Source organism: Heloderma suspectum, chromosome 10 (assembly GCF_057233095.1).
Source record: "Heloderma suspectum isolate Gila_16-S chromosome 10, 16-S_ref, whole genome shotgun sequence".
Classification (NCBI taxonomy): domain Eukaryota; kingdom Metazoa; phylum Chordata; class Lepidosauria; order Squamata; family Helodermatidae; genus Heloderma; species Heloderma suspectum.
Genome location: NC_139467.1, coordinates 16,151,406 through 16,176,363, shown reverse-complemented (window position 1 = coordinate 16,176,363; position 24,958 = coordinate 16,151,406). Strand labels below are relative to the sequence as shown.

At 48.7% G+C, this 24,958-nt stretch overlaps 1 protein-coding gene across 1 annotated transcript in view; it reads right to left on the bottom strand.

Annotated features, from left to right (window-relative positions):
- Nucleotides 1–681: 681 nt before the first annotated feature.
- IGLON5 (IgLON family member 5) overlaps nucleotides 682–24,958 on the bottom strand; it is a 142,228-nt gene continuing 117,951 nt past the window's right edge. Inside the window, exons 4-8 of the mRNA XM_084814360.1 lie at nucleotides 23,074–23,193; nucleotides 17,186–17,317; nucleotides 14,070–14,190; nucleotides 3,857–4,008; nucleotides 682–952 (exon numbers count right to left, since the gene is read on the bottom strand). Of these exons, the coding sequence (XP_084670486.1) occupies nucleotides 852–952; nucleotides 3,857–4,008; nucleotides 14,070–14,190; nucleotides 17,186–17,317; nucleotides 23,074–23,193 (626 nt within the window). The 3' untranslated portion in view covers nucleotides 682–851. The remainder of the gene's footprint in view (nucleotides 953–3,856; nucleotides 4,009–14,069; nucleotides 14,191–17,185; nucleotides 17,318–23,073; nucleotides 23,194–24,958) is intronic.

Here is a 24,958-nt window from a genome sequence, read left to right as displayed (position 1 = left end):
CTTAGCAGACTTGACTCAGTGACCTTATAGTTCTTCCAAGGACTCTGATGCAGCATCACAGTGATGGGACTGCAACTGCAACTCCAAGCGTCGGCTCTCGGGCAGCTGTCATGCAGTAAGTTGATACGATGTCCATCTTGTGATTCCCCCAGAGGAGGCCTGTTTGATGCCTAGGCTGTGCTAAGCCACTTCCCAATACCACTAAGAGTCTGCCTGGCCCTGGGCTGCTAAACTGGCCTGCAAATCTGAAACAATTTTGGGGAACGAATTCCGTTCTCTGCTGCAGAGGTTCTTGGCCCAGCTTGAGATAAGTAAATGATAAAAAGGAAGCCTCCTAACTGAGGCCAACTGCTGAAATTCTCACCCCAGACAATAGCAAAAGAAGGAACGAAAATAATAACAACAATAACAACAGCAACCACCCTTTGTGGAACCATCATTCTGAGGTCCGTGCATTTGAAAGAGGAAAGGTCCAACCAGCCCAAGGAGGAGAAGGGATGCTGCTCTATTTGTCGCAGAGGTGAGGGGGAGTGATGGCTGCGGTTAACCCTTTAGAGCCCTGTGTCTTTTCAGTTGTGTTAAATAACAAGTTCGACAGGAAGTGTCTGAGATGGAGTGTGAAGATAAATGGCTGTAGAAACAAATGCATATTTTTTTTGTTTTGTTTTGTTTTGTTTTCTTCTATCCCTCACAGTGATGGGGTTCTTGATAAATTTTGTTTCTCTCTCTCTTCATCTTTTCCAGAAAGTAGAGACACTTCTCACTTTCTTGCTCTCTCTTTCTCCCTCTTCCTTGTATTCTTTCCCTTTCACCTGTTTCTTTCCCTTGTTCCGCTTCGTTTCCGAGCTGCCCTAAATCTTAAACAATACAGTCACAAAGGCAGATGACAGCAGGCCCAAGAAGAGGGGCGATCCCACGCTGGCCACTGCCATGTTTTCCAGGGAACCTGGTCCTGAGGGAAGAAGAAGAAGAAGAAGAAAAAAAGAGGGTTTGCTGTTGTTCCTGTCATTGTTTTCATTGCAGTCTTAGGGATCACGTTGGGAGCCCTGAGGTCCACTCTTAGCTATGGAAGGGGAATGGGCAGATGACTGAAAAGAGCATGGAGTCCATTTCTGAGCTCAGATAATAGAACCACTACTGGACAACTGTGAGGGGTGGGGCTTCCTAAGGAGGAACAGGCCGATGAAAGGGGAGGTTGAAGACCCTCTGGGGTAGAAAGTGAAAGAGATGAGTACCTAGGACATGTCCAAGTCCCACAGTCAGTATCCTCTCATCATTTCCCATAGCTGAAGCAGGACCACAGGAAGCTGCCTTACAGCAGGCCAGATTAAGGAGGACTCCGGAAGCTGCCTTACAGCAGACCAGACCAAGCAGGCCCACCAGAAGCTGCCTTACAGGAGGCCAGACTATATAGGACCACAGGAAGCTGTCTTACTGCAGGCCAGACTAAGCAGGACCACAGGAAGCTGCCTTACAGCAGGCCAGACCAAGCAGGACCACCAGAAGCTGCCTTACAGGAGGCCAGACTAAGCAGGACCACAGGAAGCTGCCTTACTGCAGGCCAGACTACATAGGACCACAGGAAGCTGCCTTACAAGAGGCCAGAATAAGGAGGACCACCAGAAGCTGCCTTACAGCAGGCCAGACTACATAGGACCACAGGAAGCTGTCTTACTGCAGGCCAGACTAAGCAGGACCACAGGAAGCTGCCTTACAGCAGGCCAAACTAAGCAGGACCACAGGAAGCTGCCTTACAGCAGGCCAGACTAAACAGGACCACAGGAAGCTGCCTTACAGCAGGCCAGACTAAACAGGACCACAGGAAGCTGCCTTACAGCAGGCCAGACTAAGGAGGACTTCGGAAGCTGCCTTACAGCAGGCCAGACCACGTAGGATCACAGGAAGCTGCCTTACAGCAGGCCAGACTAAGGAGGACTCCGGAAGCTGCGTTACAGCAGGCCAGACCACGTAGGATCACAGGAAACCGCCTTACAGCAGGCCAGACTACATAGGACCACAGGAAGCTGCCCTACAGCAGGCCAGACTAAGTAGGACCACAGGAAGCTGCCTTACAGCAGGCCAGACTAAGGAGGACTCTGGAAGCTGCCTTACAGCAGGCCAGACCACGTAGGATCACAGGAAGCTGCCTTACAGCAGGCCATACGATTTGTCAATCTAGCCCAGTATTGTCTCCTCTTAGTGGCTGTAGCTCTGAAAGGTCTCAGGCAGAAGTCTTTTCCCTCATTTGCCTCTGGTCCTTTGGAATGAGAAATGCCAGAGACCTTCTGCACGCAAGGGATGTATGTGGTCTACAGCTCAGCTATGGTTCCCTCTGTCTCACAAAGAGCTGAACGGAGGACTAGCCACCATGGGGTCAACACAGCAGGGGTAGAGCTAAGTGCCCAGTCTTGTTGCTGTTTCTTTTCTCAAAGGAAAACAAAAGCCAATTCATTTACTTTCCACACACCGAGTGAGTGACCAAGAGCCAAACTGAGAGTGCAGGAAGCTGCTGCCGGAATATGTATCCAGTCGAGGTTACACAACCATTGTGAATTCACTGTGAGGAGCAGATCCTTTCCTACCCCCACCCCACCTCCATACAGGCTGGTCTAGATCAGGAACAATTTGATAGTGTGAAATGAATTTGCTCCCCAAAGCATGAAATGGTATATTTGACTACACTCTAAAGAATACATGAAATGACATTAGTATTTAATGGTCAGCAATTTATGAAAGGTTATAGTAGAAACCTTGCCCAAATCAAAACCATCAACAGATGCCAACTGGTCTAAAGTATGAAAATTTTGAAATCAAAATTCATATTCAAAGAGAAAATTCAATTTTTTAAAGCAATTATCTGTTCGTCAACTGGATGGCAAATTTTGAATATTTTATGAGTATACCATCCGTCCAAGATATATGTAGGGGTGGAAGCAGGGAGGGAACACTTTCACATCACAGTCGTCTTCGTGCCAGTGCCAAGTTGTACCCTGCCTATGTCACTGTTCTGCAAACCAAATGAATTCACACCCCTCCCAAATGTGCTGGACCTTCTGCATTTCTGCCATCTCAGATACCTCATTGGAGAAATATACCTACCTGACTCCTACAATGCCCTGTATGGGTTCTACCTCACTTCCTCACTTGTCTGGCTATGTCACAGAGCCTGTGCTACTTCAGTCAGGCCCAGATCCTGCTTCATCCCCCCTCTGTTATTCCTACAAACTTCCTCCCCCAACACCATTTTATCCTCGGCCTTAGGTAATTGCATCTGCAGCAGGGATAGGTCTCCTCCCTTTCAGCAATCCTAGGGGGTAATTGCCAACTGGAGTACATCTAAGCCAGGCTTCCTCAACCCGGTGCTCACCAAATGGACTACAACTTCCTTTGCCCACGGCCAACACTGAGGATGATGGGAGTTATAGTCCAACTCATCTGGAGGGCACCAGTTTGGGGAAAGCTGATCTTAATCATAAGTGTTTATTGGCTTTTTACCAGTAAGACACAATAGAACCCAATGGGTTCAGCACCCTGGATAGCTCCTTTAGAGTTCTGACTGGTTCTGCCTGAAACCCAGGGTGGATTCACCGCCCAAATGACATTGGAGCCACCAGCCTCTACTGGTAAGACATGCAAAATTGTGTCCTCCCCCTTGCTGGTGTCCCACATACTCTGCTTTGAGGTTCTCAGGCTGAGGCTACAGGACCTCCAAGTGAATTTTGGCCCAGGCCTTTCAACACTCAAGGGGCTTCAGTCTCCTAAAACTGCCTGTGGATGCTGCAAAGACCTTTCAAGGTGAAGTCACAACCCCAGGAGCTGCCAAGGGATGGAAAGGGTGAGGGAAGAAGAAACTCACTGATAAGCCGTAAGCTGACATTGAACGAGCCCAAGTTGTTAGAAGCCAGGCAGGTGTAGTTCCCATAATGCCGAGCAGTCACATTAGTGAAGAGCAGTATGGAGCGAGTGCGCTCATTCTGGATCTGCAGTCCGTCCAAGCCACCGACTAGTCTGCTAGGAAGAGGGAGTGGAGGGAAACCATGGGAGGGATACATAGTTAAAGCACCGTGCTCCAAGAGTACTAGCGATGATAAGCTCAAAAGAATAAAGTTTGTGACTGATCCTGTCCCCGATTATCCACTTCCTGGTTTCTTTGTGTGAGAGCTGGTACTTCTTAAAGACATAACCTTCCAGTGAATTTCTACATATCTACCTTTTCACTCTTCCTTTTCATTACCTGATCTTTTTTCCCCCCCTCGTACTCCCCCCCGCAACTAAATTTGCACATATCTGCCTGTTCCCCATAAATACACAGTTTATTCTGCATATTTCTTTTGGGCACATGGGAAGAGAGGGTTTTTTTTTCACTTTAAACAGCTATATCTGCTTTGCAGTTCCATGGAGTATCTCAGGGTAGGATGTGGTATACAGCATGAGTGGGCAGAAAGTAGATCTCCAGATACTTTTTACTTCAACTCCCAGCTTTCCTGACCTTTGGCCATGCTAGCAGGGGCTTCTGGGAGTTGAAGTCCAAAACATCTGGAGTTCTACCTTCTGCCCACCCCCGGTGTAGGGTCTTCTCGGTTGTGGAATTTTCTTCCCAACTATATTGTTTCAGAAGGCAATTGAAAACCTTCCCCCCCCCTTCTTTAAGCTGGTGTTAACAACTTAATTTTATGGGAGACCATCCAGTAACAATTAATCACTACTAAGTTATGTTCAGATTGATGGAGCTTAAGGAAGAACTAAATCAAAGGGACTTATTTGAGATCCACTTTTGCTGGATTGTGCACATCGTGGATAGCTTTATGAAGGTGTTGATAATCTGTTGATGTCAGGTTTTAATCTTTGTAGTGTATATGCTTACTGAATTTTGATATTTTGTGAACTGCCTTCTGTGGGAAAGAACGATGGGATAAACATTCAGGAAATAATGAGAAATGAAAAGAAATATGAAGGGACATTAGTGAATGCAGGGGTGGGGAACCTTTTTTCCGTCACCCTTTGATTGAAGCCTGTCGGGGTCTGCATTCCAGCAGTGGGCGTGGCCAAAGCAGGTGGAGCCAGAGACAAAGTGGGTGGGGTTTGCAAAGTAGACTGAGGTCTGCATGAAACCAGGCTGAGGTCCTGTGGCTGAGTCCTGCAGCTCTTGTGCTGCAGGTTCCCCACCCCTGCTCTAAAATTATACTGGGGACACAGGAACCATCAGCCAGCATAGAGGGGAAACAGTAAGGATGATTGCACCATTCTATTATTGTACTATAGGCTGGCTGTGGCCCACTTTCTGCTCCAACTGTTTCCTGGATTAACTTGGAGGATTACTAAAATTAATTTCAGAACTGGCACATGTCTGCACAGTTATCAGTTTATGTCTTTCTTTTTGTCCCTCCGAAGTAGCTGATGTGCTCCAGCACATGTAGGCATGGATGAAATTGCAGTGCAAAAAGGAATCTTCCTATACTATTCCACGACTACATCTGGATCCCTTTTCACACCGTGATGATTTTATCCATGCACATATACTCTAGAGTGCTTCAGTAACTTGCAAGGTGAGGAACTGTGGCGGGGAGGGGAGGAGGGAGGAGGAGAGAGACACACACAAAGCAAAAAGTGTGGCAAACTATTTCTGTGTAGCGCAGTCTGAACCAAGTCAGGAAGTCAAAAAGGAAGGGATGGCAAATTGCTCGTGCATCGTTGGTATTTCAAAACTCCCTCTAATCCCAAGGAGAAATTGGTACGGGGAGAGTTTCAAAAGCATCCCCATGATCAACAGCTATTGGTAGCTTAATCTGCTGATGCAGTCAAAGGGCTCGTTGGCAGTTTCCACACTTCCCCGTGGCACCTTCCCGCAGCCCCACTGGCTGTTTATCTCTGCTTGGGCTTGTCAGACAGGCAATCCGTCTTCTCTTGGAGCACAATCCCCACAGCGGCCATAGATCCAGAATCCCATCTCACCTGCCTCCATCTCTCACATGGCTGTGTGTGTGTGTGTGCCACTTCTCAGAGGGACGCTTTGTCATTATTAAATGTGGCAGCAAAGGCAGTATTCCTTATACATATCCTCCTATTAGGCCAAAGGACTTATCCAACCTTATCCTGTCCCACCCCCCACCCCCTGCCCCATCCCAGCTTTAGACCTTTGGACTAAGTGCCTGGGTTGGGTTGGATTTAAGCCACATTACCTGTGACTCACCAAGCTGAACGCAGCTCACCAGGCAGATATTTTTGTCTGCTAGCTGCATGATAATCTCCCTGTTTTTACGTTCCTGAGCAGGAAGCCATGGCTCAGTGGCAGAGCCCCCGCTTTGCATGCAGAAGGTCCCAGGTTCAATCCCCGGCATCTCCAGGTAGGGCTAGAAAAACTCCTGCCTGAAATCCTGGATAGCAGCTGCCAGTCAGTGCCCGTATACTGGGCTTGATGGACCAAGGGTCTGACTTGGTCCAAGGCAGCTTCCTATGCTCCCAATACATCGTTATTGGGCTTGGCCTCCTGATGCTTCCCATACCCCTTATCTCAGATGCAGTTTACTCTTATGGGCCTGTCATCTCAAGCCAAACAAATGGATCCCAAACAAATGGATAACAAATCCTGCCTGAACTCACTTTGACCACAAATTTGTTTACGTTCTGGTAAATCTGCCCCTTAAAACAAAGGGCAGAGGCTCTATCAGCTGCATTAACGGGCAAGAACTCAGCAAGTGCAGCTTTCCCTGGCATGGGAAGCTTCCCCAGTTAATTGTGGCCTACCTGTCTTTTTCAAGGTGTGGAGTGGAGAAAAAGTGTAGCAATCCTGCAGTTCGAGCGTTGAATCAGCAGCCACCAACCACAATATCAAATACCCTGTTCAAATATGTGCTTTGCTCATTATGCTTCAGGTTAGGGTTAAATTCCATGTGCTGTCCAATTCATTACCCCCATTGTGTCAAGATAATTATCAACAACAACAATAACAATCCCTGGGTAACTTTCACTGGTTGATTTCTAAGAATCTATCTATCTATCTATCTATCTATCTATCTATCTATCTATCTATCATCTATCAGTCTCTATCTATCCTGGGGACTAAGCTTACTCAGAAGCCACACTGGGACATTTTACATTTTCATCCTAGATATGTACTACCAGTGGTTGTTCAGCAGCAAGGGAGAGGCATTCTGTACATGCTCAGTTGCATCTTTGTTATTACTTCATACTTTCAAGGTAAAGCCCTGGGCAAAACTATGCCTTAGGGGAAAATGCATGATGAAATCTTCTAGTGCTGATGTTATTATTTAAAGGTGGCCATGGAGCGGTGTCACCAAATTTGATTGAATCAAAGATGCTGATTCAAAGCCCCACCATTTTCCTGAGCTAAGTCACTCCCCCTCCCCAAACCTGCTGTTAGCTCCACAAGGAAAGAAATACAGAGGAAGAAATGCAGTCATGAATACAAGGATGAATACTCTGACACAGAATAAGATAGCTTCCAATGCAACTTTGCTCTGTCCTGCTTTTAAGAGAGTGTTACTTGGCGGGGGAGGGGGGAGTAATCTGGATCAGAAAAAAATGTGGGGAAGGATTAAACATCCCCTCCTTCAGCGCCTTTGTTCTGATTAAATTCAGACACACACACCCCAACACACACACACACACCCTGCTCCAGGGCTGTGTTTAAGTAAAAATAAAAAATGTTAGGTGATCCGATCATGGATCTCTTGCATAATGTGCAATTTGGCCCTTGGCCCCAGCTCAAATTAAGCAGCATTTGCTTGTTAATTGAACCCAATTTCAGGATTTTATGGCTTCTAGTGATTTGATTGTATAGACTCTATTCCACATAGCTTTTACTGACAGCTATCGAATCTCTGTTTTTATGTCCTCGTGTTCCTGGGTGGCTTTCCCCATTGCTCTCGCTTTTGCATTTGATGTTCAGTGCACCCACAGCTCTGTCGCTATTTCCTAATAAAATAAGATAAAGAGCAGCGGTTTCTTTTTCGCTGAACAGTTCTAACCACAAACAACCCCCCTGAGATGCACGAGGTTTGAACCATGAACTTTTATCACTAGCCAAACATGGGAACACTAAAGAGAAACAAATGGGAGGCTGATCTGAAGATAATTGCAGATCATCTTGTCAGGTGACAATTCCTTGCAAAACCGGAAGCACGGGAAGCTGGAAAAGCAGGAATCATCTCTCACTCCCCTCCTTCCTTTGTGGATCTCTGTTCTGCCTTCAGATTCCCTCCATCCTACTCAGTTGCCATACTAATGCAAACATACCACTACCCCACTACCCTGAAGAGTGTGGAAATTATGAAATGGTTAGGGATGGCGGAGAATTCCGCCATGGATTTCAGTGAGGCTGAATGCACTGGCATTCGGCCCCTCGAAATCCATGGCGGAACGGCCTGCCCCCCTGCGGATTCCCCCCGGGAGGAGGCTTACCTAGGGCGGATGTTCCAGACGGTGGCTGGTCCGGCAGCGGCGGTGGCTGGCCTTTCGACCGGCTGCCGCAGCCGCCATTTCCATCCTGGTCTTTGCCGTGATAGGCTATGTAAGTCTATACATAGACTTACATAGTCTATGTATAGACTTATACATAAGTCTTTACATAGCCTATCACGACAAGCCAAGCCAACCCCCCATCCCCCCCAAAAATGGTGTACGCAAATGGCGGTGGCTACGGCGGCCGCCATTTGCGTTCCCTATTTTTTGCCGTTTTATTCTACGTAAATATTTACATAGGCTATTACGGTGGAAAAAAAGGGGAACACAAATAGCGTAGTGGGTGCTATTTGCGTTCCTTTTCTTCTGCCGTAATAGCCTACGTAAATATTTACGTTAGGGGTGCACGAAAGTCACTTACCTGGTCTCGCAGCTTGCTTGGCGGTGGGGGGGAGGTGCTTCGCTGCTCCCCCCGAAGTTCAGGCTGGGGAGGGAGGCTTCCCTCCTCGCCCGGCTGAAATTCAGGCCGGGGGGGGAGGCTTCCCGCCTCGCCCAGCCGAAATTCAGGCCGGGGAGGAGGTGCCTCGCCTCGCCCGGCCGCGAAATAAAAAGTTAAAAAAAAAAAAATGCCCCCGTGATAGGCTACGTGACGATTTACGTAGCCTATCATGGCTAGATCTGCAAAGTCAGCCGTGATAGGCTACGTTAATCGTCACGTAGCCTATCACAGGTGACTTTAAAAAAAAAAAAACACGTACGCAAATGGCGGCCCCCATAGGGAGCCGCCATTCGCGTTCCTTATTTGGTCGCTGTAGTCTACGTAAATCTTTACGTAGACTACGGCGAAAATAAGGGCAACGCAAATAGCAAATAAGGGCAACGCAAATAGATACACTGGAGGGGGCAAAGCAGCAGGCAACATGGGGGAGATACAAGCAGGAGAAACATCCACCGCTTCCTCTCTAAGGCAGCAGTGGATTTTGAAGGCCAGAGGAAATCTCTGGGTCAAAATCTAGCAACTCAGCACGCGTGAATTCTCCCTTCAGCATATTTCTAGGGCAGGGCTGGGGAATGTGAGGCCCTTCAGATGTTGTTGGACTGCAGTTCCTATCAGCCCTAGCCAACATAGCCAATGGTGAGGGCTTATGAGGGCTCAACAACATCTGGAGGACCACACGTTCCCCAGCCCTCGTCTAGGGGATTGCAGCAGAGCACCGAAGAGTAGTCCAAGTGTTAAGAGATTGAGCTATTGCTCACGAAGCCTCTTCTCTAAATCGGATCTCAATTGTGAAAGTACAGCAGGGGTGGGCAACATGTGGCTCTCCAAATTTTGGGCCTACAAGTCCCATGATCTCTCACCATTGTCTGTGGTAGCTACGGCTGATGGGAGTTGCCCACCCCTGAGTGGACGGCCTTAGAAAAGCCATTATATTATAGGCACAATCCCTGTTTCTCATATACTACATGGCAGCTTTCCCCAACCAGGGACCCTCCAGATGTGTTGGACTATGATTTCTATCATCCCCAGCCAACATGCAGGAGATAATGGGAGTTGCAGACCCTCCAGATGAGTAGTGATACAACTCCCATCATCCCCGGCCAGCATGCTGTGGGAAATGAGAGTTGTAGTCCAACACATCTGGAGAGCACCAGGTTAGAGAAGCCTGCTTTATGAGGATGATAATGCTGTCCTACCTCAATGAGCTGTTGTAAGGATTACAGAGATAATGTATAGGAAAAGTTCTTTGCACACTTAGAAAAAAAAAAAAGCTACATGAATACTATAGAGTAGACCAGGGATGGAGAACGTGTGGCCCTCCAGATATTGTTGAACTGCAACTCCCGTCAGCCCCAACCATTGCCTATGCTGGCTAGGGCTGATGGGAGTTGGAGTCCAACGACATCTGGAGGGACACACATTCTCCGTCCCCACTGTAGACTGGGCTTCCCCAACTTGGAGCCCTCCAAATGTGTTGGACTGCAACTCCCATCATCACAACAGTACACTGGGATGATGGGAGTTGTAGTTCATCCAGATATGGTGTGCTGCACCCCTCCACATTACCAGCCATAATTCTGGGCACAATACAAGTTGTACTCCAACACATCTGGAGGGCACCAGGTTGGGGAAGGTGTCATAAACCTAGACAGCTTCTCATGCTCAAGCTGAATGCAACCCCACTTGTCCCACATTGTGGCCTTTCCAGTGGTTTGACATCGCTGTTTTGCAGTCCCAGGCAGGCAGCCAATACAAGACATTTATCAAGCCCCCCCCCCCAGCCCCGCACCAGGGAACGGGGCACCACACTTGACTGATGGGTCGTGTTCTGCTTGGTAGGCCACACATTAATCTGCATAGAGCAATCATGAGTGTGTGTCATGAGTTTGTTTAATAAAATTGCCATTTGGAAGGATAAAGCCAGCGATCCTGTCTCACTAATGAGACAGACAGAGGAAAAGCCGCTTTAGACCAGGTCAGGCCATTTGTCCATCTATTACGCCAGGGCTTTGCCATCTGCACTGGCTGCCACTCTGTTTCTGGGCCCAAGTCAAAGTGCCAGTATGAACCTTTAAAGCAGATGTGCAGAACCTCAGCCATGGGGGGGGGATCTGGCCCTCCTGATGTCCGAATCTGGCCCTCTAGGGTTCCCCAGATGCCTCCACCCTTTTTCCCTGCCCCTACCCCCTTTCCCCCAACTGCTGAGAGTTTGGTAGTTTCCCAGCTTTTGTGCAGTTTTTCCCCCATTCTAAAAAGTTGAAATGCCTCTCCTAAAGCTGGAGACTTTAAGCTAAAATTTGTTGGTATTTTGGCCCGCCGCTTTTGCCTTCGCCAGTGGAATGCAGCTCCCAAAAGCTTCTCCGACATGGACTTTGGCTCTTGGGCTGAAAGAGGTTCTGTACCCCTGCTTTAAAGCCCTGAACGGCTGGCAGCTGGGTTATCTGAAGTATCACCTTCTCCCATAGACACCTACCTGGACTTCTAAGTTCATCTTCAGAAGTCCTTCTCCAGGTGTCCCTGCTAAATGGGATGTGACAGGTGGCTATTAGAAACAGGGCCTTTTTGACTGCAGTGCTCCAGAAGGGCTTGGCTGGTGCCCACACTGTGATATTTTTTTACTTTTTTATAGGGATGTCGGAGAATTTCTCCACGAATCTCCGGGAGGCCAAATGCCAACGCATTCGGCCCCCCGAAATTGGTGGAGAAACGGTCCGCCCCCCCGGCCCCCCCCCCGGGATGGGACTTACCTTTGTCGAATGTCCCTGGCGGCGGCGGCTCCCGGCAGCAGTTCGGTGTCGGTGGCGGCCGGTCTTCTGACCGGCCACCGCCGCCGCCATTTCCAAGTAAAAAATAGAACAACAACAACAAACGTGATAGGCTACGTAAAGATTTACGTAGCCTATCATGGCTAGATTTTCAAAAAACACCGTGATAGGCTATGTAAATGTTTATGTAGCCTATCACGGCTGACTTTGGGGGGGAAAAAAAGCGCATACGCAAATGGCGGTGCCCATGGGCGCCGCCATTTGCGTTCCTTATTTGGGCACGGGTAGTCTACGTAAAGATTTACGTAGACTACGGCGAAAATAAGGGCAACGCTATTTGCGTTACCCTTATTTTCGCCGTAGTCTACGTTAATGTCTACGTAGACTACACGTGCCCAAATAAGGAACGCAAATGGCGGCACCCATGGGTGCCGCCATTTGCGTACGCGTTTTTTTTTTTCCAAAGTCAGCCGTGATAGGCTACATAAACATTTACGTAGCCTATCACGGCTGACTGCAGGGACGCAAACGGCGATGGCTACGGCTGCCGCCATTTGTGTCCCGGCCGGCCAGGAGGATTCACTGCTGGAGGGACGGGGCGCCTCCCACCCGGCCAGAATTTCAGGGGGAGGGACGGAGCGCCTCCCCACCACCGCGAAGCAAGCTGCTGGACCAGGTAAGGGACTTTTGTCCATCCCTACTTTTTTATTTCTTAGGCTTTTTAATCCTAATAACTTTTAGTGAAGAGATGGGGAACATATAGTCCTCCAGATGTCGAAAATGTAATCCCCCAGATGTTGCAACTCCCATTATCCCTCAACACTGGCTATTCTGGCTAGGGCTGATGGACATTGCAGTCCCAAACATCTGCAGCGCCACATATTCCCCACCCCTGTTTTGATGGTTTTTAAGGATTCTTTGCACTAATGCCATTTGCTGTTGTTGTTTTTATGGTTTTTAGATGTTATGTTTGTGTATCTTAATCCTTTTTATGCTTCTCATTTATTTATTTTTGAACTATAATCCGTCCAGGGAACCTTGGTTACTGGGCAGTATATACATGATGGGATGAATCCAGTCTTAGTCATACTTAGAGTAGTCCTAGTGAAATCAGTGGGCCTTGTCAGTCATGCCTACATTGCCCCGTCGATTTCAGTGGGCCTACTCGATGCATGGCTAAGCCTGGATCCAACCCAATGTAGATAAAATCAAAAATTAAATAAATCTATTTCAGTATTCTCTACTCCAGGGTTTCGGGCAGTGAAGGCTCTTCCCCATTGGCTGCTATCTTGACCCTTTTAACTGGAGATGCCGGGAAATACGCCTGGGACTTTCTGCATGCAAAGCATGTGCTCTACTGCTGAGCTCCAGCCACTCTCCGCAGTCTTACTGGCTGACCCCTCCTGTTGATGTTGCTTCTTAAGTATCAGCTGGGGGAGGAGGGCGAAGGAAAGCAAGACTACATACTAACAAGATTGCTGGCTTCCAAATGGAAAATAAGGCAGGACATCCACCAGCCAGCCCGGACTGGAGAATTGGGCCCTGTCTCTGCCACAAACTTATTTCGGGTTCATGCCAGTCGTGGGCTTCCCCAGAGAATCCTGGCTACTGCAGTGTACTGAGTGCTGAGAATTTTCTGTCCCCCATCTCACAGTAGCCTGATCCGCACCTGCAGCACAATGAAATGGGGACAAGGTGGAAGAATTCTGAGCTTGCAGAATGGGCTGCATCACGTGAGGCTGCAAGAGAGGGGGATTATATTTTCGAATGCTGCTCTGCCCCTATTTTCTTTTAAATCCCTATATGCAGAAAAGTAGCATAGAAAGGGAATTCTTGAACTAGAATCTGTCTCGCTGCAGTGCTATGGCTTGGGATTGTTGAGTGCATTTTTGTTTGTTTGTTTGTTTCTGTTTTTACCACCAAGGAGTTTAAAATATTTTGGGGGTACACGGACGAGCATTCAGAAATGGCCACACACCTTCCTCCAGCAGTATGGTCCACATTACCCTTCATCCCAATGTATACGTAGACCAGGCCAGTACTTCAGTTCCCAGAGTTTTATGGGGAGAAACAAATGCTGGTGTTGATGGGACCTTAGGACCAGAGGAAGTCGCTTTATGCCAGGTCAGGCGATTCATGCACCTGGCCCAGTATTGTCTACTCTGAGTGTCAGTGGCTCTCCAGGTTGTCCAGCAGAGAAGGGTCTTACCTATCCCTGGCTTACCTGGTCCTTTTAACTGGATATGCCAGGGACTGAACCCGGGACTTCCTCCTTGTAAAGCAAGAGCTCTACCACTGACCTTTGGCCCTCTCCCAAATGTATTGGAAGGACATCCCTGTTACTGCTCACCAGCGATGGCCAAGAAAACAGCAGAACGACTTACTGTTTGTCATCTTTGAACCACTGAAACTCAGCAGGCGGCACAGCCATGGCTTCACAGCGCAATAGGGCTGTCTTTCCTATGGGGGTACGTGAGTCCTTTACATCCGTAATGGTTGGAGGATCTGGAAAGAGAGAACAGTGGAGAGCAGAGGCGTATTGGTGGAGGAGGGGCATGTGACATCCTAACTGTGGAAGGCTATGTTCCTCAACAGATGGCACGCAGGCTGTCTGGGACAGTGATGCTGTCGGGTGAAACTCTCCCAGGCTCATTGCAGAAAAGAACTTCGGGGGCTCATAAAGCTTTACAAGCCTCCCCCTTTTCAAAATTTAAAATCTGAACCAGAAAAGTAGTCTCAGCTCCCCCTGCCTGTGTAGAGTGACCTCCCCATCCCCAAGAGCCCTTGGGTAGGAGTGGACAAACGAGCGATATTCAAGAACACCAGGACTCTCCAAACATCATCTCAGTGGTTATCTTCTGCTCGATTCCCATTCACAATCATTGCTCACTCTGCGTGAATGAGAAACTTACGCAAAATGAGCAGCGACTGAACAGAAGATTTGCGCAAAACTCCTCAGATTTGCGCAAATTTCTTCCATGGACCAAAGTGGGGCTGATTCAGTCTAATGAGGAAATTTGCACAAATTTGGAAATTTGCTGAACTCAAACTGGGAGCTGGGAACAAGATGAACATGAGCATGTGTCTGACAACTTGAGAATATTTTTGGCGGACACATTCTCACGCTCACATCTGGGGCTTCAAATGGGCCATGCTCAGAAGTTTTGCAAGCAAAAATGAAATTCTCATACATCCCTACCCCTGGGAGAACTGTTGCCCTGGCACATTGTTAACCAGCATAATGGGTTGATGAAGAGGATGATGCTACATACCTTCGCTGCTGCTCCTGCTGCAGCAAATTTAAAGGAAGAGAAGGTGGGACTATATTTGGGGGCAGTAGGGAGTATATTTTGAGAAAGGGGGAAGGGATTAGAGACCCTTCATTTGGGATAGAAAGATGACCCAAGTAGGGATGTACGGATTGTGTAAAATCCGCTCCATCTGTGTTTCACAGATTATCAGGAGCCTTTTGTTCCGTCATCCGTTCACAGCGAGATTCAAAGCTTTTATTGTTGTTGTGCAGAAAAATACGCAAATAATTACGTTGGAGCATTCACAACAATTTGCATAATTTACCTTAGTATGTAACATTTAGAGTATTGTCCCCATTCTGTTCAACTTTTCCTTGCATATATTTACTAGTCTCAGCAGAAACTTCTGTATTTTCCTACGAATAAATATGCCTACATTTCAGGAAAGTAAAAAAAAAACAAAAAGATCCGAAAGTCCAGGAACTCCATGTGGCCTGAGGAGGTCGGTCCACAGCAGATTCCACAGGTTGGATTCCTAAAAATCCGAGCTCATTTTACTCCATCTCAAATTTCTCCAGCATCCCTAGACTCAAGATGAGGGGAAGTTCTTGGGGGTAATTTCAGAGTTAATCTGAGCCAAGCTTCAGAGCGCTTGCCCATCTCGATCTCCAGCTTGCTGGGCCGTTCCAACCATCCTGAGCCTCTGCCTCTTCTAGCACTATTGCCTTTGCCCCGGTATCTTTTTTCTGTGAATCACGATGGCTTCTTCCACACTGGTCCCTGCATTATGGCTAGACTACACATGCAGGCAAATGACATGGTAGATAGGATGGACTGTACAATTTCAAAATGCAGGGCTGGGGGGCAAATAGCGATGTTGAACGCTCCCCCATATAAAACAAAAACTCAATGCAAGTAAAAATCTAGCACAACTGGGGAGAACGGTTCTAGCCCAGCCCTTTACCTGGGTGCTAGTTTTCTACCTACAGGGTGGTGGGTTGTATTTTTGTTTAATGTAGTGGGAAGCATTAAACATGGCATCTCCTGCACGCTGTCTGAATTGGTACAGTCCATTTTACCCCGTCACAACTCTACCACCTCATTCTGCTGCATGTGTAAAGAAGCACTGAACATGCATGTTGCACCCAAGTTGTGTCAACTGGCCAGGGATGCTGCAGGGCAATGAGGAAGGTACCTGTATTTTCCTCCACTAAGGAAATAACAGCATCTTTTCTGTGTGTGTGTGTGTGTGTGTGTGTGTGTGTGTGATTTAGATCAGGAAAAAATATGGGGTAAAGCTAGTTTTGGGGAGTAAAGGGGTAGCAGGTCATTATAAGGGCAGCAAGGTTTTAATCCATGCTATATTGGACTTTAATATACTGTGGGTTGGATCCAGGATCTGCCTTCCACAAGAGAAAGGTACCCTCCGTGAGAGGAAGGGCTCAGCTTGCGGAAGGTCCCTCTGCTCAATGCTTGGGGATCTCCCTTCCCTGCAGATCATGGCTCAGCCCATTCAGCAGTGTAACATCTTCAGGGGCTTGGGGGGGCTGCCGTGGAAAGGAGGGGGTGAGGTGGCCCACTTCCATCAGCACAGTTGATCCAGCGTAAATCTGGATCCATCTATGTGACCGAAAGCTAGGGGAGCATGTGAGTAAGTGGGAAATAATTTGGGGGGAGGCCCGCTACCCCTCGTTACTCCTCATAGTTACCCCTGAGGGCTCCTTCACACAGAGCTTTTATCCTGCAATTTAGATGGCTCCTTCAAGGAAGTTAGCGGGCTCTTTACATGATGCTGTGACCCTCCAGGACGTCTCCTGCACTAAATGCCCTTTGTTCCATTTTTAAATAGATGGCAGATAATGAGCTATCAAATTAACCTGTTGTGTTCTGCTTCATTTTCCTCCGTGAAAAGAGGAAAGGCAGCAAGAAGAGGAGTGAGATCAATAAAAGATAATGGAAGACTCAGCTATGGGGAGAAGGAGGGGGAAGGGGGTGGGGGAAAAGGAAGCACATGAAAAAGGGAGTCGGTGTGATCCTGCATTTAAAACAGAAGCAGAAAGCCCCGTTTTAAATGCAGGATTTTAGGGTGGTGTAGAGATGCCCTGAGTCTGGTCCCTGAAGTCTGGATTCTCAGTCTAGGGTCAGGTCTCAGCTCAAGTCTTCCCCCCACACACCCAGACATGAGAGACCCTGGTATGGTTGAAGGTAGGTGAGAAGACACAATAGGGAGCAATCCAGGAACCACTCACAGTTGACCGTGATCAGGACGCGCTTTCTGTCAGGTGTCAAGACGCCATTTGCCGTGACGCACTCATACTCCCCAGCCTGCTGCCGGTTGATCTCCGTGATTTCCAAGTACTCCCCTTCACTGGTGAATCCATCTGTGGGGTGGGGAGCAGGGGACAGTGGGGAAGGGGTCAAGGCCAGCGGTAGGGAGACAGACACAAACACAGACTTACACACAAGAAAACACATACAACAACAACACTGTTATCAATGCCTCCTACATGTGGGGGCTGCCATGCACCAGGGCTATGAGGGCAGCACAGGGGATTCTGGGTTAGTTATGAGGGGGGAACCTAGAGCAGGGGTCTCCAAACTTTTTGGGTTGGTGGGCACATTTGGAATTTTGAGATCACGTCATTGGCATTCTCAGAAAATGGGTTAGTTTGCATATTCATAAAACAGCCGCCAAGGCAGGCATGGCCAGTCACAAAATATTCATTTCCCAAAAGACAAACTGGTGAGACTAAAAGAAAACTATTGAAGAACCAAGAACCAAGTCCGAGGCAGAGGTGGGCTCTGAGCTCCGAAACACAACACCGCTCTTTTGAACCCATATAAAGATGGAGCTGAAGGACAGTACTTTGCTTTACAGCATGGCAACGTCCCTGTTTAAAAACAATAATCTAAAATAACCTTTAGAAACAAAATAAACATCAGAAGGGGCAGAGAGCCTGGTGGGTGCTTAGAGAGGTGTCTGTGGGCACACTGGTGCCCAGGAGCACCACGTTGGAGAACCCTGGCCTAGAGTTTAGAACAGGCCTGCACAACTTGTGATGCACCAAGCCAAACACAAACAGAACACAAGCCACAAACTTTCCAGGCCTCAATAATGTGCTCTGACTGTCCCTGATTTCATGGCGAGGCTGGTGGCAGGCATGAGGGGACCCTGACAATGTGCCCTCTAGTATGCCCCCTTCAACAACAGCCCCCAGCCCCCCTTCCACACACACACAAGTTGGTGGGCTTACCAGCAATGAGTGGCAGTGGAGGGCACTGGTGGTGAGCAACAGCAAAACGCCCATCTTTTTGACATTCCCACAATGCCCTGGTGTAGCGTCACTCTGTGGCATTGTGGGGACATCAAAATGGTGGCTTCCCAATGTGGAAAATAACTAAGGAAGGGCCATGTTGATCATCTTCTTTGTGCCAATGTGGCAGATTCCTCAAAAGCCCATAACTGTTGTCTTTGTTTCTTCTGTACTGAAGAAGAAACTGTTAGGACAGTAGAGATAAGTCACCTTGTTTCCACAGCAACTCACCCCAGGCCTATGAATCATTGTCCTTGCAAAAAGTTACAGGGCGCTGAGAGAAGGGGCTGGGAGTGATGGTCCAGTAAAAGTTTAATTGATAATGAGCAGACATGCGCTAGGTTTGGCTGATGTCATTTATTTAGCCACATTATGATTATAAATGTAACTGGTGAGTGTTGATCTGGACTGCCTCTGGGTTGACAGAGCTGCCTTCGTTGTATATGAATAAACTCGAGTTGAATCTTACCCGCACGTCCAGAGCTTAATTGGAGGGCAACTGGGCATGGACCTCCAAGTCCAGTTTGGACTTTTACCACACCAGCAGCTCAGCCCTCCTTCTCAGTGTAATGGCCCCAGGCCTGTAACCAAGTCACCTGTAGTTATAGAGGGGCCTAAAGATCCATAGTGCTCTCTTTTAGGGATGTACGAAAGTCACTTACCTTTTCAACAGGGTGATTCGCTGTGGGGGGGAGGCGCTCCACACCTCCCCCCGAAATCCTAATCCGGCCGGCTCCGCTAATCTCCGCGGAGATTCTGCAGAGCTGCCGGCCAGGGCTGCCCGCAGCCGGACATCCAGCCACTTGGCAATGTGCAGGCAAAACAACAACAACAGCGTACGCAAATGGCAGCGGTTACGGTGGCCGCCATTTGCATTCCCTTTTTTTTTTGCTGTTTTAGCCTACATAAATATTTACATAAGCTATTATGGTGAAAAAAAAGGGGAACGCAAATAGCGTAGTGGGAGCCATTTGCGTTCCTTTTTTTCTGCCGTTTTAGCCTACGTAAATATTTACGTAACTATTATGGCAAAAAAAAAAGGAACGCAAATAGCGCCCACTACGCTATTTGCGTTCCCCTTTTTTCGCCGTAATAGCTTACGTAAATATTTACGTAGGCTAAAACAGTGAAAAAAAGGGAACGCAAATGGTGGCCGCCATAACTGCCACCATTTGCGTACGCTGTTGTTGTTTTTATTAGCTTGCCATGATAGGCTACGTAAAGACTTATGTAGCCTATCACGGCCTCCGCAGGGATGCAAATGGCGTCCCTGCATTAGCCATGCTAGGCTACGTAATTATTTACATAGCCTATCACAGCTATGATGAGGAAGTGAATGGCAGCAGGTAAGTGCTCCGTTTCACACGCCTTTCGTGGGGGGGGGCAGGGGCTTCGTTCCGCCACGGATTTCGGGGGGCTGAATGCACTGGCATTTGGCCTCATCGAGATCCGTGGCGGAATTCACTGACATCCCTACTCTCTTTAGGTTAATTATAAGTGCAATTTCCTTGCTAGTGGGCCTCTGAGCATGTGAGATGAGTCAAAGGTCGATAGTGTGGCCTCAGCACATTCCACGCTAATGAAAGCTAGTATCTTATCAGGGCCTAGGATGTGCCTGAGAAGTGAGGCTATGTTTTTGCCGGCTTACTGGTGGCTGTGCTGGGAAAGTTCTGATTGTTTTCCTTCTGAACAAGCAGTTAGCCTATGCTGCGAATGAACGCTAATTAAGGCTTCCTGCTGTCACGCTGGCTCACTGCTGACGCGTATGGTACAAAACCCATTTTACCACATGGCCCCGGGTTCTGAGAAGCTGTCTGATCCAACCACTGGGTACGCCTGTGTGCTGTAAGTACTCAATAAAGTCTCCTTGTAAGCAAACCTGGATCTGGCTTATCATTATCTCGGCACCTCCAAACCTTAGCAGCCCACGGCCGGGGCATACACTCAGTTAACCTAAGGCAAGGGAGACAGGCAGGCAGGAGAGCCCAACCAAGGCAGGCACCAGCAGCCCCCCCGGGGCATTGGAGCCCTGGCAGTTGCCCAAGGATGCCTGACTCTGGCCCTAGCCCTGTTTCCAGGGGCAGTCCCTATTTTCTGGGAACTGCCCCTGGTAAATCACCATCTCTCTTTTTGCTTTTGGAGAGATGCTAGGGAACATTTAAAAAAAATGCACTGATTTGAACTTACAAATAGAACAATGAAGAACAAAAGGACCATTGAGGGGGTTTTGAGACAATTCATAAAGAAGTCCATTCTGATGCCGAATCCGTCAATACCAGTGTAAACAGCCCATGAGAGAGATCTTACGTTCGAAAGTGTCTTGCCATATTTTCCATGAAATTCTGTTTGAGGGAGCTGAGAGAACGTGGCATTTGTCAGGTTTGTCACGCATGTCGCAGTAGAGAGAAGGTGCATTTCCCTGGGATTCTAGGAGTTAAATCTGGAGCCTCGGGAGTCTAGCATGTGTCAGGGGGAGAGATGTACCTTCCCTCTAGTGCACATGCAGGCACCATAAATGTTGGCACGGGCAGAATTGAGATCAGTATTAGTTTATAGCAGGGGTGTTGAGCCTCTTGCAGCCCAAGGGCTGAATTGCATTTTGGAGATTTTCTTGGGGGCTTCATTCCAGTGGTGGGCGAGCCCGAAATGCCCCAAATGCCAGCATAGTTTAGCTTAAACTTCTTACTGCCAGTAACTAAGCCTTAGGAGAGGCATTTCTCCTAAGATCAAAGACAGGCTCTTCTCATTTGCCCACCTGTGAGAGCAATTAGGTGGGCATCCACACGTGAGAGGGCCTTCTCTGCAGTGGCCTCACTCCTCTGGAATTAAGTTGCCATCAGGGGTCCGCCATGCTCCAACATTGCAGGCCATTAAGAAGACGTTGAAAATATATTATTTTACTTTGGCCTTCTCCTAATATGATTGCTTTTTTTGCTGTTTTTCTCGCTGGTTTTGTTGTTAGTTTTCTTGCAGTTTTTACTACATTCTTACTATTTGTATTGTGTTTTTACCATTCTTAATGTCATACCAGCTTTATGTGTTTTATTGCTGTATGCCGCCTTGGGAGGGCTTCTGCCCTGAAAGGCAGCCAAGAAATATTTTAAATAAATAAGGGTTTAATCCTATGTGTGTTTAGACAGAAAAAAGTCCTATAACTCCCAGCATGGCTGGCTGGGGAATGCTGGGACTTGTAGGGCTTTTTTTCTGTCTAAACATGCATAGGATTGCGCCTTAAATAAATAAAAATAATTTTCAACCTTTTAGAATGGGGAAAAAACCTGCACAAAACATGGACAACCACCCAGCGATTGGTGGTCAGAGGAAAGTGGGTGGGGCTATCTGGGGAAGCCTGGAGGGCCAGATTTGGCCCCTAGGCCTGAGGTTCTGCTCTCCTGGTGTATAGGTTCAGAACAGCAGCACCCTCCTTGCCTTCAAGTCAGTGCAGAGCAGGCTACGGCAGAGAATACATGCGCCGCACAGAGCAGCCAGGGAAGGGCCTTGATCAGGGAAGCTCTGGCAGGGATCCTTGGTGTGAAAAGGGTATTTTCACACCCTTGGTGTGTCAGAAGGTATCTTTGCTGCCTGCTTGGGAATGAAAAGAAGGGGGAAAAAGCAGGGAGAACGTCAGGCTAACAAACGGCTGGTGGGCCAGCCAACAGACCACAAGTTACTCAGGTCTGCTTTAGCGAGAGGAAAAGGAATGTCATGCAAATGTGGGAGTGCCAGGATCAGTGTCAGCTCCAGGTTTTGGTGGGCCCTCGGGCAAGACACCCTCAATGCACCTTCTTAAGAGCTGCTATTGCTTCTCCTCCTCTTTCTCATCATTGTGACCACTTGCTTGCTTGATAGGCAGGGACCCAGGGAGCAAGTAGGCAGGGGCATCTCCTGCTCCTCCTTCTCACCACCGTTGTGGTCTGGGCCAGAGCAAGAGGCATGTGAACAAGCAGTTTGCAAGGGTGAGGAGGAGGAGCAACCCCAGGAGGCTCTTGCCAGTGGGCTGATGCTGGGGCATGGGCCCTCGGCAGGTGCCCAACCATGCCTACCCTTGACCCTCGCCCTTGGTGAGATGGCAGTAAGGAACTGTGGAACTGGACCAGGCATCAAACTAGCCTTCTCCAACCAGGTGCCCTCCAGATGAGTTGCACAACAGCTCCCATCATCCCCAGCCAGCAAGGCCAGTTGCAAGCCAAAAGTTTAAGTTCCAAAACAGCACCTGTCTGTCGGCAACAGCCGTGCCTAAAAGCAGAGCTGTGTGCATTTATAAACTAACCCAAAAAAAGCAGCCGTGCCTAAAAGCAGAGCTGTGTGCATTTATAAATGAACCCAAAAACCCGCAGCTAGGAAAAGCGGCATTCAGTGCCTGAAATAAATTATGCAAATTAAGCATCCCAGTCTGCCAGTTATAGGGAGGAGCAAGGGGGCAAGGTCCTACCACTGCAGCGTCTGCTCAGCTGTGCTCCCCACCTCTTTCAGCCACTGGGATGTCACTAGGCATTGCCTACACCCTTTCGGAACTGCCTTTGCAGTCTTATGGACTAGACACCTGACTGACCGATTTAAACAGGAAAAGAAATACGGATTTTTTGCACCCAGTACCAAATTCTGCCCTCCCGAAAGATACTCATGAGTATGAGTTGCCATTCTTTGGCGTGAAACCTGCTTTGAGCTGAAGAGTTATGCAAAACTCAGTGCCCCTTCACTCAAAAGTTCCCTTCTCCCTGCCTTCCATCGTTCACACGGCAAATCAGCTGCTCGGAGCGGTGAGCACGCTTCTGCCGGAACAGAAGCGCCCTCAGCCCCCCGCCCCCTCCAGCCTCCCTCACCTTTCAGCTGCCGCCAAGTCACCGTCGGCTCTGGCTTCCCCATGGCTAGGCAGAGCAGATTCACGTTGCTCCCCTCATTCACAGTCACAGCGGACGAGATGTTCACAATCCGAGCGGGTACTGCGGAGTTTGGAGGAGACAGGCGATGAGTGTCGAGACAGTTCCGGACTCCCGCCACAGCGAGGTGCTGTCCTCTCGCTGATGCGGCACCCCCGCCGGTGGTTCTGAGGGTTGCCTTGAGCGACTGTTCGACCTGCGGTGCCCAATTAGCAAACGGCCCCATTTCTCTGCATGCTGCGAAAAGCTTCACTTGCTAATTCTTATGTATCAAGAGCAGGCCAGGCTGGCACCACGCCCCCCCCCCCAGGCCAATTGGCAATCTTTGTGTCCCAGTACTGGGGAAAAGGCGGGGAATAATAATAATAATAATAATAATAATAATAATAATAATAATAATACTTTGGCATGAGCCAGCATGGCTCTCCTTACTTTACATTATATCCAGGCCAGGTGCCAGGGGTTGGCATTCTTGGGCAGCTGCTGAGGCCTACACACCAGCAGGGCCCCCCTCTTCTATCCTCCAGAGTCCCCTGGCCCTGCTCCTCCTGCTTGCATCTCCTGCTGTTCACTTGCTTTCTCCAGGCATGTGCAAGTAATGAGGAGCCCCCCCACCCACCCTTGCAGGGTGGTGGCACAGGTGAGGAGAGACAGACCAAGTGAATTGGTAGTGGCAACTGGCAGTGGCGGGGGGGGGCATTCAGGTAGGGGGCACTGAAGGCCACTTGCCCAAGGGCCTCCCAAAACCTGGATCTGTCTCTGGTTGTGTTCGGCATTCTGTCACACCCTAGTGTGAGCAAGAAGCAATGCCCAGGATTGGCCTATACAGACCAAAGAAAGTTTGGCTTTTGATTCTTGGTATCTAGGGTGGCCAAGATCAGGAAGAAGCCTAGCCCCAGTGGGAGCCCCATTGGTCACAGCCCAGCATGACCAAGAAAAGTCTACGGTTGTCCTTCATTCCAATGGAGGGGAAGTAATGTGCCGAACTTGAGAATGCACTGAAGGCAAAGTTCTGCCTCCTCCCCTGCCCCTGACATCTAGAAGCCAGCCTCCCCAGCCCGACCCCCCCCACTTGCCAATGGGGGTTCCACAGGAGAACATTGGCAATGCCCTTCTGGATGTGGGGCTGACAGAGATGCACCTCCCCCAAAGAGGTCCTTGCAATACATACACGGCTTCCCATACATCAGTGGAAGCTGGTGGCTCTGGTTTCGGGGGGGGGGGGTGAATCCACCAAACTTATTTTGGGGCTAGGGTTCAGTACCTTGGATAGCTCCATTAGAGTTCTGGCTGGTTCTGGCTGAAACCCAGAAACAGCTGCCTTTTGAGTGCCTCTTCAGCAAATCCCCACCTCTGTGCTTTCAAGGTTAATTCCCAATGGCTGTTTTCCCTGCCCCAGCGGAAGCACCTCTAGAAGAGAAATTGCTTCCCCCCAAGTCTGAGTCTAATGATCCCCATTGTCTGTCCTGATAGGCTGGGGGGACCTTGGTGACAGGGAATGAGGGAGAAGCTGGGAACATCTGTTTCCTGATGCCCAGGCTGCTCGTTCCGGACCTGATCCAATCAGCTTCTATTGTACCAACTTCCCAGCTCCAGCAACCATGGGAAAAGCAGTTTGTGCGTGTGTGTGTGCGTGCGCGCGTGTATGTGTGTAATTATGGGGTGGATAGTATTGCAGTTGTAGCTTTTGCCAATGCTGCAGAAATCCTGGAGGCGGCTAGGAATCAGTGAAGGAACTGAGAATGGGGGCAGGGGACGAGAGGGGGTCTCTTGTCAGTTTTGACAGCTGGAGAGAGATTCCGAGTCATCCAGGGCCAAAGTAAACCCA